The sequence below is a fragment of the Copadichromis virginalis genome, linkage group LG17, assembly GCF_057382275.1.
Source record: "Copadichromis virginalis isolate Kocher_CV1m ecotype Utaka linkage group LG17, C_Virginalis_male_GT1.1, whole genome shotgun sequence".
NCBI lineage: Eukaryota > Metazoa > Chordata > Actinopteri > Cichliformes > Cichlidae > Copadichromis > Copadichromis virginalis.
The window spans coordinates 15,447,074-15,464,152 of NC_140634.1; the positions used below are offsets into that span (position 1 = coordinate 15,447,074).

The 17,079-nt window shown below is 38.2% G+C and overlaps 1 protein-coding gene across 2 annotated transcripts in view; it reads right to left on the reverse strand.

Moving 5' to 3' along the window:
* Positions 1-17,079, reverse strand: part of pde4dip (phosphodiesterase 4D interacting protein) — an 88,067-nt gene that overhangs the window by 44,099 nt on the left and 26,889 nt on the right. For both annotated transcript variants that reach the window (XM_085437310.1, XM_085437309.1), the window contains exons 4-5: positions 4,198-4,308; positions 118-194 (exon numbers count right to left, since the gene is read on the reverse strand). In XM_085437310.1, coding sequence (XP_085293436.1) covers positions 118-194; positions 4,198-4,308 — 188 coding nt within the window. The remainder of the gene's footprint in view (positions 1-117; positions 195-4,197; positions 4,309-17,079) is intronic.

Consider the following 17,079-nt stretch of genomic DNA (forward strand, 5'->3'; position numbering starts at 1 on the left):
GTGCATAAGTAGTTGAGTATTCGAAACCGCTTTGAATTTTAAAATGGTTACAGGATGCTAGCGAATTATTTGTTTGATAACAGTGGAAAGGAAAAGTACGATTTTGCAAATACTTACTTTGCTTTGTCCAAAAGCTCTTGTTTCTCCTCGAGTTCCTTTTTCAGACTCTCAACTTCAACCTTGAGTTCAATATTCTGGAAGAAAATCATAGAAGCGGATAAGAACAAACAATAAAAGTTGCAGGTCTGAAATTTCACGTGCATCATATTCAGTGATGGGAATAACGGTGTCACTTTTTTCAGTAACGAGTAATCTAACTAATTACTATTCCTATCGTTACAACGCCGTTACAGTTACTAACAAGAAAATGCGGTCCGTTACTATTTTTCAACAAACAGACGGTTGAAGCTGTGCTGACTACGTAAGTAATCTGGACGCGCGCTCCCGCGGACGGTAATCACGATCACTGTCTAGCACAACACCTGGAGCTAAGGGGGCAAAACAATGGCATGAGTGCTGCTGTTTGACTGAGGAAGAATAAAGTAGTCGTGGTAAGCCAATCACATGACCACTTCAAGACAAAGCAACAAGGTATAGATACCAGTTTTTAAATTGTGTTGATAGGCCACGTAAAACCAGAGTCATGATAAACAATATATACGCGGCGTATTTTCCTCAATAGTTTCGTCACGTTTACTGTCTAAGGACAGCGCAGCAAGCGCTCTGCTTATGAGCAAAAAAACAGAGGATGTTTTAGGAGTGACAGCGAGAGAGAGAGCAGAGAAAGAGAGAGAGCGAGTTTTGAGACGTTTAGGTGTTTGGAGTGTGTAGTTAATGTGTTGTCTTGTGTAGTTAGTGTGTAGTGTTGTGGATAGTTTTGTGTTGTGTGTCAGAACAATGAGGCAACTGCTGTCTCCAGGTAGAAACCTGCTGCTGTCAGACCTGCAGGGATCAGGCTGTGATGTTCTCCTTTATAGTGGACAGAAATTATTTTTTTTGGAGTGGCACAAATAATTTGTGTGGGATCTCATTGAATGCAGAACAGCTGATTGTTCTGTAAATAGTTTGAAATGGTTATAAAAAAAGGGTAAAAGGTAAATGGCTGCAAATAACTTTGTTGTTTGAAAACTTGTGCATATGATTTTAAAATTGACAATTTATATTTACATTTAAAGTTATGAAATATTATCATTAAACATGTTTGTGGTTGTTACAGTAAAAAATATAACTTTTTCTACTCTGATTTTATTTTATTTGTCTGATTTTAGATCCATTGTGTTAATACAGTATGTCAAAATGAAAACAGAACTGCAAATTCAGACACGCGAGGTTGTGCTGAAAAGAATGATGCCAAACAAGGCAAATAAACAGTTTCTAAAGATAAAATGTGGAGGGAAAATCAAAAGTATTTAAAAATGGCCAATTATAACCTGGACCCCAGAGGGTTAATAGTTAATAGTTAATAGTTACTTTTCAAGTAATGAATTACTTTTAGAATCTTGTAACTCAGTTACTAACTCAGTTACTTTTTTGAAGAAGTAACTAGTAACTATAATTAATTACTTTTTCAAAGTAACTTGCCCAACACTGATCATATTTCATGGACAGACTTTATATTATTGCCAGACTAAATTTTAGGCGCTACATTATTCCTTTGGTCATTGAATCGTAAAAAGGCATTTTCCTGGAAGAGCTGGACCACTTTGTGTGGGTTCTCTTCAAGTACACTGGCTTCCTCCCACAGTCCAGAGACATGCAATTAGTGGGGTCAGGCTAATTAATGATCCTAAATTGCCCATAGGTGAGAATGACAGAGTGAATGCTTGTCTATCTCTCTGTGTTAGCCCTGCGTCAGATTGGCAACCCCTCCACAGTGTACCCTACCTTTCGCCCTATGGTCGCTGGTAGGCTCCAGCAATCCTCATGAAGCTAAGTGAAGCAAATGAGTTACCCTGACTTCAATTGACCTTATTTCTGCAGTCGTTGTCATTCAGTCAGTATAGCAGTACAGTAGTATGCCACACGAAACAAGCTTCCAAGTCTCACGTGCTATTCAATATCTCTGTAGCTCAGTAGGTCTATAAATAGGTGGTAGAAATAAGAGCACCTGCTGTATATGTCTCCTTCTGACCCCCAAAAGTGTAACATCCACCACTCCACCCCAAGTACCCAGCAACAACTCTACTTTTAACTTTTAAATCTTAAAGCAGGAACCAACTGGATGAGGACTAACCGTCACTTCACTCACAGTATCCGTCTGCAGTGATTGATGTTTTATGTACACCAATCTGGAATTGCAGTTCAGCACTGCTGCAGTAACTGTCACACAACACAGGTGCTGGACACAAGTGTTGTTGCTTGTATGTGCAAAGAGATGCAACATACACACGTGCATATTGTGCACCGACAAAAACAGTGAAACATGAAGTGGGTCATTGGGTTTATAGCTGCCACTGGAACACAGGTCAAGCAGTTAGGGCAGTTGAAACAATTATTCTCTAGCAGACATGTGGCTCTCTTTAGGTATACTGAGCAGCTTCCACTGAGAGCAATGAATTAAAACCTCATTCCAGGTTAGTATATGTTAAATACTTAACAGTATTTGGATGCTCTTGAAATTCCCAAAATTAACACTGCTGCAGCCCAACAGAAAATCCCACCAAATATTCGCTCTGATCAAAATACAATAGAAAGTGATGTATTTACTTTAAAATTTTATTCAAAAAACATCAACAGAACAGACTGTTGGTTAGAAATAGTTAATGCTACCCAGTAAATTTAGGTCAGAGTAAAAAATAAGATCACAAACTAAACCTCCTATTATCAGTTTTAATTGACTTTTTAGATAAATAAATACACTTATATGAATATGTAACTGTAAATATGAGTAATTTAAAAATGAATTTGTGTTATTTCTGTGGATCACCTGCAGTGCCTTAGCCCACACTTTGGGACTCACTGCTCTATCAGGTTTACCTTAAAATGTGAAATGCCCTCAAATACCTTTTGTTGTGAGTTTGGAGAGTACAAATAAAACTGAACAGAATTAAATGAATCTGTTTTCAGATAGAAAGCACAGATTTCAAGAGTGGATACGCTTTTGACTACGATGACCTGGATGACTGAGAACCTTCACAGACGATATGTTTTTAACTTTTTCTTTGTGTTTTAAATTGTCATGCATTACAGGATTGATGGTTTTCTTTTTGCAAGAAAATATTTTTTTTGGATTTTGACGTTGCTGTAAAATTATACATAACGTTAGAATTAATAGATACTTGCATTAGATACTCGCTGGTGCCAGGTAACAGCAATGACAAGTATTTACTGTGGGTCATAGGGCTGTAGCATATTTGATGAAGCATAAATATATTACAAAAGATTGGTGTGGAAAACAGTGATCACTGTTTTCAGAATCATGTACAGCCCTCTGCTCTCATGCAGATCGATTAGATGAAAAGAAATTATATATATTTTTTATTTTGAAAGACTGATTTGTGAAGTGGCAGAATACGTTTTATTTTAGTATCAAGTATATATCATTATTGAATTACAAAAATAGAGAGAATTACATTTTAAAATTCACCACTTGTCTAATCCATGAAATCATCTAACAGTTTTGGACACTGTAACATTAATTCAATCACAACAACAGTTCTATCAGGGTGCTTTATATTGTAATGTAAACACCAAGTCCTATAGCCCAGAAACATTGATGTGGGGAGTGAGGGCATAGGGTATAGGGAGGGATAGGGAAGGAGGGGGGTGTAATAATATTTCTAGGGATCGGGGCCAAAATGCAAATCTTCAAGTAAAATCCATATATATATAAATGTACTTAAGTATTTAGTTACTAATCACTGCTGCCAGAGAGAGTGAACAATTTCAATCCCTTTTCTTGTGACCCTTGGTGCCTCAGAAGGTTGAGGCCCTCCTTTATTTCTGACTGCAGCACTGAGACAACTGTAGTCACTCTAAATCAGCTTCACAAGCAGAAATGTTTGACAGACAGTTTGAATGAACTGCTGCGGAGCAGCCTGAGACCTACTGTCAGTATGAGTTACTGTCAGACACAAACCTGCATATCTTTGCATAGCATATAACTCCACATCAAGTGCATGCAAGTACAGAACCTTTGGAATAACTTGCATGCGCGTGTCACAGTTAAATTATACACAGACTGTTTTTCTTACTCACCCACTTGTGCACGTCATCACTGCTCTCCTCAAATTTCTGCTGGATCTTCTCCTCCAGGAAGTAGATACGCAGCTTTAGGCTGAAGTTCTCCTTCTTCAGGTCATTCAGGTGCTGTGAGATAGTGCGGTAACCACGGAAGCCAGAGTTAGACATGATGACAGGCTGCTCCTTTGTAGGGGGCACCGCAGCCCCCCATTCAGTACAACATAACGTGGGAAAAGACAGGACTGCAGAGAAGCAAAGCCCTGTCTGAAAAATCTAACTGTTCTGATGTTGTATAGCAAAAATCTAATGCTCTAATCTCTCCCGCTAGTACACTTCAATAGACAAGCGCAAGATCAGAGTGCTGGTCAAAACAAAAAGTGGACATGAGCTCCTCGCTGTGTGGATTTGTTACAGAGGGGCTCAGGAGTGGCACGAGAGGGGAGGATGAGGGGATGTTTCCTTTTTTACCACGAGAAAGGCATTACAAGAATCTGAGACAGGAGTGAGTGTGTGCTGATAACTGCTACAATACTGAGCTGCTGTAGAATATCCTTTCACTTGTGATTGTGTGTGTGTGGAGTTTAATTGGGATTACATTAGCCTGACATCAAAATAAAATCTCCTTGAACTGAACTGAATATGGGCATTTGTACATGAGCTACTCTTTGTATGTTCTCCAGTACTGACAAGAGCTGAATGTTTACAATACAAGTGATGCAAAAACATGTGCTCTACTAATACAAATTTAAGCTCCACAAAAAATAACAGTTGACTCAAAGCACTTTAGACTACAAGCACACTATGCATTTATCTAGTGTTTTATTCTAGAAACTTTAAGCGCCTTATCTACCTTACTTCAACAGCCAATCCTCAATCGCCCACAATCTAACATGCATATCTTTCCACAAAGACATATGGAGAACATGCAAACTCCATACAGAAGCTATGAGGTCAGAGTGCTAACCACTACACTGCTGTGCAGCCCAATAGGGGCAAATGTCAATTTCTATTCCATTTCAAATTTACATGGTCATTGAATCGTAAAAAGGCATAACTTGGTCATGCGCAGTTAAAGGGTGTCCTTTGAAATATGTACCATGCACGTAGGACTTTCACTTTATAACAATATAAGACCAAATTTAATAAAGCAAAATAAAAGTCTGCTCTAATAAATTAAAACAGTAAATGAATAAATACATGAAAATGCAGTCTCAGGAGTGAAGTTTTCATCTAAAAACAGATTCATAGAACCAGAGAGTACCAAACCACAGGGAGGCACTAATGCTCTACCAAAATTTCTAAAATCAGACGTCTCAGAGTGAACTTGAATCCAGAAGCTATTTAAAGAAACCTTTGCCCCACGGCTGTCACTGAGGAATGCTGAAGTGGGAGACAGTGATCACACATGCAGGGCTGTCCGATGCCAGCACTTCAGATGGCCCTGTGCCACACTGACTGACTGCATATTAAATTACATATGCCTGAATGCATGAACATATATTGTGTACACATACATGCACACAACATCTATGCCGAAAAAGGGGACGGCTATATGCAGAATGTTCATAACTGAAGGCTTTGAACATAAAATTGAAACTTCACAGGGACTTTGTGCACTTCATTTTAAAAGAACACAGTTTGTTTGAGGTAATGTGTTCCTACTTCTCCTTTGGAGCGTATTTTTCTCCTTAAATCTCAGCTCACACCGCTAAATGGCTGTGTATTTGTGTAAAAACACACACATCTGCTTCTCATAGGGCCCACATCAATCACTAAAGCAATGATGGCAATGATGGAGTTTCTATTTTTAGTGTTCCTATTTCAGTTACAATGTTATAATAAATGAAGATAAGAATGAAGATAACTGTAATGTGTATTTTTCATTGATGACAATAATAAAAAATAAATAACATTTTGTACGAGCACTGTAAAAAGTAAGAAGATAAGTTTAGCATTTCAGTCTATTTTTTATGAATTCATGTGTGAGAGAACACTGAAACCCTGGATGCACACTAGAGTGTGTGTATGTATTTATGTATATACTTGCGTATGTGTGTACTGCACTACTCACAGCTATTTGTCATTAATCAATCCTTGCAAACACAGAGGTTAAACCTGAAATATATTACTGATACAGTAAATATATTAGTGATGACAGTGGTAATCTTATTCTGACAGTCTGACAACACAAAATAACAAAGATTACATCTGAGAAATTAAGCACATGACCACTTCAGGCCAAAATGATCATAAGAGTTTTTCATGACTGCCACAACTACACTGCAAATCAATCTGGAGTTAACAAGAACTGGAGAAGAAATGTAAACCCGAGGCCATGCAGAGAAAAAAGACTAAATTTATTGCAAAGCGGCATGCCCGTGAAATGAAATCATCCTAATTCTCCGGGACTTTTCCAGCATCAGAGCATAATCCAATACAAGAGAAGGAGGGGAGAAAAGAGAACATTATAACTTTTTTTCCAGGCTGTTGCACCTCCAACTTTTACCACACTATGTTTCATGAGTCAGGAACAAACTCAAAGTCCCATTATTAGAATCAGAAAGTATTAAGACCTGAAATTTCACAGAAGAAGAAGATCCATTTTAAATGTTTTCATTGTCCCTTTCCACATTTCTTTTTCTTAAAAAAAAATCTTATGCCTCTATTAGAAGTTGTTTTGTTACCATGGATGGTAGGAGGGAAGCAAAACAGTTTACTACCCTCTGCCCTCTGTTTAACTGGGAGGTTGCATGTGTGTGTATGAGTTTGTGTGTCCTCCGGATTGGCAGACCATTGGGAGTTTTCCCCCTTTACCGGTAACAGGAGCTCCTTGATGCCAGCTAGCTCAACATTTTCCAGCCATACTCTCTGGCAGTGCCAGCCCGCTAATGCAACTCTGCAGTGGGAATGTCTGATTGTGTTTATTATGCTGCCATGGTCCATGCTTCACGGTGGATAAAAATTATAATTTGTAAACCTACTTAAATCATCAAGAGAGCCACTAAAAACATCCCCAGGAGCTAATTAAAATTATGGACTAAAAAAAGAGGGATTAATGCTTGAAGCATTCTAGAAACCAGATAACACCTGCATGATGGCTGTATGCTGCAGAGTGGTTCTTTACGTATGACATGCAATTACATATGTGGCTGAGTTCACCATACTAGGAAAGACACTAAGCAATACAGAGAGGTGCAGTGCGCACTGCCACCTGTTAGCAAAAGGGTTCCTGCCCCAAACCCCAGCTGGGGTCTATATATGTGTCAGTCTGTGGGTTTCCTCAGTATGATTAATAAGTATGTAAACTCTGTCTTGTAGTCTAAATCACTTTGAGTGGTCAGTAAGACTAGAGTAGTGCTCAATTAATGTCAGTGCATTACATTTGAATGTGCTCAGTCTAAGTGGTGGGTATATTGATATTTAAGACATTAAATTCGTCTTCATTTGATTCGGATTAATTAAAACAAACAAAAAATAATTTAAAAAAAAATCCCAGCACAACGTAATCTCTTTGTCACTCTAATATTTCATGGGATGATTTGAAACAACATTAAACTACAGAGACCACTGGTTATTGCAAACTGCAGATACTGGAGTGTTGTTTTTATATAGGACACACAGTGTCATGAATTTTGAATCCACAGAATTGTGGTTCAGTGAGAATGTACTTAATACTGTAAGCAAAACTAAAGTCCCTGCAAAACATTATATTACACTTAAATTTTAAGAGAACTTAACAAGCAGGAGAAGGCCATGTGCTACTGTTCTCACACTAAAAAAGTGAAAACCTAGCCTTAAAAGTGAACCTAATACACCTAGAAAACTTTTACAAGGTTGTAAAAAAACAAGAAAAAAGAAAGAAACTTCAATGTATTACTCTGAGATAGAACTATATACAGTTCAACTCTATTTTCCAGTGAATAATCATTTCTTCTCACACCACAAGACTCATAACACTATATCCAATGGTTTGGCCAACCTTCAGAGATAATGTGACTCAATGTTTGAGATTTATTTACTGGGATAATTCATCAAGAGGAAAATTTAAAGATTGGCTGTCAGCAGAGCAAAGCCTGCTGAAGAGAGCGACTCCAAACTCAAACCCAAACAAAATACAGAGAATATCAGTGTCAAAATTCTTAACACAAAGTTAAGAACACAACGTGTATTGATTTAATTACTACGTTCAATTCAAAATAAAGGACAAAATGTATCTCTGTCCATCAGCCACAGGTGCTGTTTTCTGGTCTATCTTGCTAGGTGTGATCTATTAGGCGTTAAACATTAAACCAAATTTAGCCTTTATGGTCTCTTAATTGTTAGATAAGCTCTCTAATCAACAAAAGGAAACAAAAACTCAATTTCTAATCACGAATTTATTCATGATTCAACAAGGATGAGGAACCAAATGCAAAACATGGTAGGGGAGGTAAGGGCTGGTATACTAGACAGAGGTGCCATAATCCCGAGTCTTGACTCATAGTTGACTTTTCCTTATTTTTACTTCCTTTGTCTGATTAGCCTCACCTATTCTACCTAACTGTTCTGTCTTGTCCTGGTTAGCCCTTGTGTGTCAGTTAGTAAATACTGAAATGTCTTACCGTACGTGTTCCCTGCCTGCTTGTTTGCTTGTTTGTGTTTATTCGTTTGTTTGCTCTTGTTTGTTTATTTGTTCCTTTTTTTGGATTTTTTTAAATGAAATGAAACAATAACTTTTAGTTTATTTAGACATAAATTTAGACATAAAGGGACTTTTTAAAATTTGCTTTAATTTCGGTTCAGCAATGAGAGCTGAAATATGAGAGTTGTATGAGTTTAGTAGGTGTCTACATGACTCCCATCTATTGTTTTTAAAAAACTGCAAAAGCATACACCTGGTTTCAGTTTTTTAATGGCACATTTGATTCAAATAATATTTGATGGTGATGACCAGATAGAGTAGCATTACTTAATAGTGGTTTTATAAATATAAACTCTGTCTGAGATTGAATGAAAAAGTCTTCATCCAAATGTTGTTCAAACTTCCCATCTGCAAAATATATATTTTAAGTTCACCGGGAACCTTATGATCCAAGCACCATCAATGTGCCTCGTAAAGCAATCATTCAAGAAAGAATTACAGCTGCAAAATCAACAATATTTAAACCTCAAGGCAGTAAAATAGATCTGAGCTAATAAGGAGTTTTTGCCTGTCAATAAGTTTAATGGAACTATATGAATTCCAAAAAAAAGTACTTTTAAGTACTTACACACCTCTTCATGTAGCAATAATTATAGGCAGAAGACATCACAGGGTTAGGAGGATGTCAGACTGAGGTCTCATCACATCTCCCTCCTCACACTGTCTGTGTCTTTGGGTTTGACAGAAGCATTCCCAGATGTGGTGGCAGCAGCTGTGTATGAGTAAAGAATGGTGTAGTGCTAAGGAGGTGTCAGTCGCCCATCAAGGTCTTGGAGTAGAATGGCACTGATGGGTGGAGCGGTTCAACTTGGAGGGCTTCAACGGCTTTTCCAACCCATCTGCCAGATTTAATGCAGTGGGTTGGAACAAGCAAAACAAAATAAAAACAACCCCCCCCCCCCCAAAAAAAAAGTACTGTAACATTTTGACTTTGCAAGTTGATTTTTAAGCATTTATGAGCTGGAGTGTTTATCTTTCAACCCTCTTCCATGCATTGTTTTGGCCAAAGACATACTGTATGTAAAGTGTGTTGCATGTCAAGATGAGGTCAAGGCGAATGAGCTACATGCAGCCTGCGGGAGCAGTTTCAGTGTGGAAGTATGGCTTGCATGACTCAAAAACCTTGGCTGGCCTCGGTGTTTAGCTGCAGCAATCGTTGTGTTTCCATGGCTATTTACCATGCATGCCATTGTTTTCCTTTAATGATGCCAAGAGAACAAGAGGCATGAAGCAAAACAGGATCTGCCTCTCTTTAACAGCACACACTGTGTCCAGACGCTCAGATACGGACTACGGATTATTGGTGGATTATTTACATCTTCTCCACAGCAGGGACAAGCAGGCGCCTGGGCCAACCCCATGTTATAATACAGGATCAAATGCACTCAGCATTGTAAATGAAACTGGAGCCTGTCAGCAAATCATCTCAGCTGACACATAGTTCTTAATGAAATCACATTAAAGGTTATTTCAGAGGAAGCAGAGGACATAAATAACAAGTAAACCCTATTTTATCACTGTACAGCTGTAGCAGCAATCACAGGTGGGGGTTTAGGATTCATTTTGGAGCTGTTTTGTTTTCTGTTGCTACATCACCTGAAGAAAACAGAGCATTTCTGCATTGATTCAAGATTTTGAAGATTTCTTCACAGTTGAAGAAGAACGATCAGTCCTGTTTCCCTCCTTCCTTTCCCATTTCCAAAATCCATTTACTTTTACATGTCGATATTTCCCTCCATCATTCATATGCCAAGAGCCTGTATTTCCAGGTTTTATACCAGCCTCTGATTTGTTGAGATTATTTTGTCTTCACAAACAATTTGTAATTTGTGGTATCCCGTGCGGCTGTTTCAATCTCATTCACAGATTTATGTATTTTTTGGTCCAACACTTGTTATTCGTTTAATTTGATCAAAAGTTGGCTCATTGATTTGCCCATTTCCAAGAAAAGAATACAAATCTAAATTACTGCATTACTAACCATCAGTGTCAACTTAAATTAATTTCAAACTACTGCCTTTTTGCACGTTCTTACACTCATTTAATTTAATAAGCGCATTTAATTCAATTTCTACTATTGTTTGTGTTTCTGTTGCCAAAAATATCATAAAAGTTTAGCTATTAAAAGACTGCCATTCCTGAGACAGATAATATTTCTTACACTAAGGTTTTTAAAGTAGGCTATATTTAACTTTAAATTATGAAGAGCTTTTAACTTAAGGCTAAATCAATCTTTAAATTGACTTATCTAATAAATTACTACTCATGAGTCAACTTATAGTCAAAGCTCAACTATTCCTTCTTTATGTTCTGCACATTCAAAATAAAGAAGTCACTGACATTTTTCAGGCAACAGCTTTGCCCATTCGAGTAAAGCAACCTTATCAAATTTATAGTGTAGAAACAGTAGCTTTTTAAAATGTTTTATTTTTATCAGGAATAACAGAAAAATAGTGAGCCAGGAAAAATGCTGTGGTCTTGGCTTTGTTTAGGCCTGGATGGAACCACAGACAGTTTACTACTCTTGACCAGTCATAGGCTAAAAGGTTACAACTACCACGGAGTTAACAGTGTCTTTCAGTTTAACCCACAACTGATGTCGTGTATTTTTAGGGGGGAGGGTGTCATAAATACTATATCTAATACATGTCAGGTGAGATCATTTATCGTTTCTGCCCGACTGAAAGGCCTTCTGGAGCTATTTAACAAGAAGCCCCATCCATCGTTATAAAACTACAATTTTATATGATACAGAGACATACGAAGGTCAGTATCTTCCAGGTGCAACACAAGCTGAACACCTACAACTTTAAATTTTACTGGATAAGTGACTTTAAAAGGCTGGAAATGACAACAGGTCTGTGAGAGTCCACTCACAGAAACGGGATCAGATGTACCAGCATCATTTTCCCTCCTAACCCAGGCTGTCTGAGATATCTGACCCCCGGAAGTGAGTGGAGACTGTGACTGATGCCCCAGAGCATGGAGCTTGGAGCTCCAGCTGCTAATGCAGCATGATACTCCCATAGAGAGAAGGAGAGCAGGGAGCAGGGCCTGAACTCAGGCAGCTTTTGAGGTTAAAACACAGCTGCTGCTGATGGCTACAGGCTTGGTTGCTCTGCCAAAAAGGAAACCTTATCAAAGGAGCACCAAGAAGTCAGTGGAACCCTATGTGTCGATGTCCAAGTTAATAGAGTGAAAGAATTCCTGCCCTTTGGTCTCTCTGACAGAGCTATTGTGTGTCTCAATATGGGTAAAGGACAATCATATTTAACCATGTTTACTGGTTTGCAGACTGTGCACCAGTAGTTATGATGTCACTTTTAGCATGTGCAAGCAAGCATAACTGTTGGTGAGTCACTGGGGAAAAAAGGCTATATCTCTCAGCTTCTTGTATAAGAAGATAATAATTTAATGTCAATTTGCAGAGGACTGTAGCGTCACACAATGTAAAAAAGTCTAATCTGACAAACGTGTAGAATTATATTCCATTAGGCGACAGGCAATAGACATAAAATAAAACAATGCAAAGTAAAACAATCTCTCTCCTTTCATCTCAGACAGCGCTTAAAATTATTGTCACATCGTGGCCCCAGTCAGTTATTGTTGCTTAAAGCTCCGCTTGTTTTGTATTTATAGTATAATGTCTGCCTCTTGGAGCTGGGCAAGCAGAGAGGACAGCAGCTTTTTCTGGTGGCTTATGCACATGCATTGCGGATAAAGCTCTGTCTTTAATGGGAAACTGATGGGAGACCAGCATGTGAGGCCGCTGGTGCTGCTTTCACTGCTCTGAAGTCACTTGTGATCTGCACTTTGTGTGGAAACACAGCTAACATTAGCATGTAAACAAGCTTAAGTGATTTATCATCATAACAGATCTGTTTCCGCTCGCTAACCACCTTAGCCAATGTGTGATGAAAAGAAGATTGAGTGTGGAAAAAGGTTATTAGTAGCTCCTTAAGTACATTAGCAAGGAAGGCTCTGATGATGATGATGGAGAGGTGACAGCAGCTCTTAGTATGTCCACTAAAAAAAAAGAGGCAAGTTGACCAAGTACAGACACTTTCAGATAAACATCTATGAGAAATCACTTCTTTGAATGAATATAATTCATTTAACCCGTTGTGTTGCCAATAATCCACCTTAATTTTTCATAAATATTTTTTGTTGTTGTTTTATAATTATATTATTTTTGATATTTTTGTACAAGTTTCCAATAATACTGTACAACTTATCACTGTAAACCATATTTTGGGGGGTAATATATAACAGATATTATTTTAACTACAGACATAATAACATTTTACCATTTTCTTGTAATTAACAAATCTTATACAGAGGATAAAACGAAGATCGTTGCATTTTACTGTCACATTATTGCCCCTTCTCCACAGTAATGTGCATAATTCCACCCTTCAAAAATTGTAGGTCATTCGGCCATATTTGACTACAAAAAGGACTACTGTAGCGTGCTTTATGTCATGCTTAATCCCCTATATTTTTCTCACATTTCACTGACACCAGCCCTCAATGTTTTCATCACCATTTGAAAAATATATGTATAAGAAAACATCACATTTGTGACCAAATGTAAACTGCCGTACATGTTACATATACAAATGTTAAGTACCCAAAGATAAACAGGAAGAGCTTCAGTTTCAGATATTTGGCCAGGTTTTTAATTCTAAAATTTGCATGGAGAATTCAGTTTTTATTTCCAAAAGCCTCGACTGTTTCCGTTAAAGTGATGCAATAATCATCACGATTACTTCTGAAGGCCTGAACCTTAAAGATAACTCTGCTCCCCTGCTTTCTAAATGATTTAGACTCAGACTCTTGTCTATTAAGAAACATCTTCACCACTGTCACCTCTGTGATCATAAGAGTTACACTCTGTGAGTCATACAGCACCCAGTAACCTTAATACACCATTGCACTGACTTTATCTGCAGGCTTTGGTATTGGCTGCTTGACAAAAGCATGTTTTTAGTTCTACAGAACTGGAAAAAAGTTGTCAAAGATTCTTCAGCCTCTGCCTGTGTTTGCTTAGTGCTGTTAACTCTCACAGTGGAAACACTTGAGGTCTACAGATTGATAGGAAACCTTCCTGCTAAGCTGATTTTACTCAAATCTCCCTTTGCTCTGTGGTGATGCCAGGACTTATCAGAAGACCTCGTTACAGGTACACATTCTGTAATGAGCAGATAAAGACAAGAACACACATTCTCCACTATATTTTTAAAAGTTGAAACTATGATTTTCCCTGGATCGTACATTCCCCAATACTTTGTCTGTGTGTGAGGTGGCTCCCTTTATGTTATTTCCTGTTTTATTTTGATATTTTCTCGTACCATGTGCCTCGTATTTAGTTCCTGCTCTTGTCTTGTTATTCCTGATTTGTTCCCACTGCCTAGCCTCATTACTTTGTGTATCTCATGTCTAAGTCTCCCCTTGCCCTTTGTCGTGTCCTCTCTCATGGTTGTGTGTTTTTCCAATTTTTTTTGCTCCTGCCCTGCTCAATGCATGCCTTGGTTTGTCTCCCATTTTTAACAGCAATAAAGCTAAGTTTGAGCTCATTTCTTGTCTTGTGATTCCTGCATCTGGGTGCTAATTCTGCCTCTTACATATCTTAAGCTTGACAGAAAGAATAATTCTGACAGTTCATTCATCTTCAAATCAACAAAAATGCTAACCTTTAAGGAAACACAAGCAGAGAACAAAGAGAGTCAGCATAATCCACATGTCTAAACAGCAAGTCATTTCTAAGCCATCTCCTTAACACAAACTAATACCTGTTCCCATGCCTCTGCTCTGCACACATGCAGGCAGCCTGAACAAGGCCAAGCAAATACTTTCCATCAGTCTGTGTAAGCAATGATAAACACATTATGTCTAATCATAAGTGTATTTCATGTTACAGTTGGGTCAGAGCCCTTGCAGCCAAAATGCCCAATTTTCCCATGGTTGTATTTCAGAGGGAGAGTAGGTCTGTGACTCATTTCTGTGTTTATGGCAAGTCTAAATTATGGTATCAAGTTCAGCTCAAATCGAAACAAGTGCCAACTATCATGGCAGACCATCCCTTGCAGGCCACTTCTGTCTTTGGGATGCAGTGTAACTCAATCTATCCCTGAATTTCAGGCTCTCTGCTTGGAGTCATTTTCACTGTACAGGGAAAGACAGAGCAGACAGATCTGAAAAAACAAACACAGACCTTTAGAACAAAGTTAGTGGTTCTTTTTTTTTTCAAATTTTTTCAAAGAAGAAATAGAAACCACGTTTTGTGAATGAAGCCCAGCTGACTAACAGAGGAGGACCTCTGCACGCACATTTGTGTTTGTGTGTGTGTGTGTGTGTGTGTGTGTGTGTGTGTGTGTGTGTGTGTGTGTGTGTGTGTGTGTGTGTGTGTGTGTGTGTGTGTGTGTGTGTGTAAGTAAACCTGAATTTCTGCAGTTTTACAAATCTGTATTTCTATGTTTCTATAACCTATAATGGATCCTGCTATTCAGCTGAATCCTTTGTCATGTCATTTCACTAGTTTACAATGTGATCAAGAGATGCTGATATTATACGGAAGAGTCGAACATGAAAAGATGTGAAAATAGTTTTTAGACCACACTGAAGGTCAAATTAAATTATTCGTAGGAAACGATGTTGAAGGAATATGATTAAATAAAATGTAAAATGTGTTATGTAAGTTTCGACAACCAGATTTTTTTTTAAATTCTGTGCTAAAGAACAGTTGAGACAAACTAATAAATAGTAATAAAGGTTTACTGATAAGTTAGCAAAGATTGCTGAAAGATTTTAAGACTGTTAATTATCTTAATTTATTGAAAGGCACTTCTAGCAGGTCTATCACTGCACTCCATGTTAGCTGACTCACGTCAGCCAAACTTTTACTAGAAGCTTTGATCGTTGCGCTGTGATTGAAATTACTCTGACAATAATGTACATATTCTCATTCTAAAATTTATAACTATGTATTATCCCCTCTCTATGATCTAAACAAAGAGCAGACAGTAACAAAGTGGCACAAGGTTGTACCTAGTTCTTGCAGATGTCTAAATGAGGAAATGGCTAACAGAAAGCATGCTCAAAAAATCAGGAATAACGAGACAGAGGAAGTTAAACTGAACATGACATACAAGAGACAAAACAACACTCAGGACAGAAACTAAGACATACCAACTTGACAGAGACAAAAGGTAAAGACACACAGAAACTACGAGACAACTACAGAGACTGGGCATGGAGAAACCAGACAGAAACAACTGAATGGTGAACAAAGATAAACTTTACATAGAGGAGAACAGGATGACTAGATAGGGAAACATGGGAAGACAAAAGTCCAAATCCAGATCAGACTGTGACACAACGAAACACAGAAGGAATAAATCAGGAATAACAAGACAACTATAGATAACAGTACTGGAAACAAGAGACTGCTAACATAAACCAGGAAGTAACAAAACATGGAATCACAAACAGATGAAAACTAGACAAAGCACAGAGAACACAGGCGAAACATGCTGAAGAGAAAACAACCCTAATCACCTAGAACAAAACCTGGATATCTAGAAAACCTGAGAAGATAAACACGAAACATAGAAGGGGACAGCACCAGACGCAGGGACAAAAGGGATGTGAGAGTACATAATGTCAGCGTGTGCTGTGTGGCAGGCAGGATGATCGACCCAAACGCAGGACTCAAGACGGAGGAAAAAACGGCTGCTTTTATTGCTGGAAAAAACTAACACTAAATACAAAACAAACCAGAAACTATAAACCTGGTGATGGCTGGAAACACGGCGGGAAACACACAGCATAATGAGAGTTCAACGTGACAACAAGCAGGGGAAGATAAAATACAGGTAGGATAACGAGAGGATGGGGAACGGGTGGAAACACAGCTTGGACCAATCAGACGTAATGAGACAGGGCGAGCAAGCAAAACTCAAAACACAGGACAAGGACTACCACAATAAAACAGGAAACACACAACAGGCACAGAGGCACGGACTTGATACTGAACAGAAGGAACATGGAGCACAGGGACAGGAGCGACACAACGACTGACGGGGGAACCTGAAAATGCACATGAAGACAGAATTAAACCTATACTACACATGAGGAGCACAGGAACAAAAACCAAGAACTAGAAATCAAGAAATACTACAGAACTTAGGGAGCTAGAAATACAAAACAGAAACCAA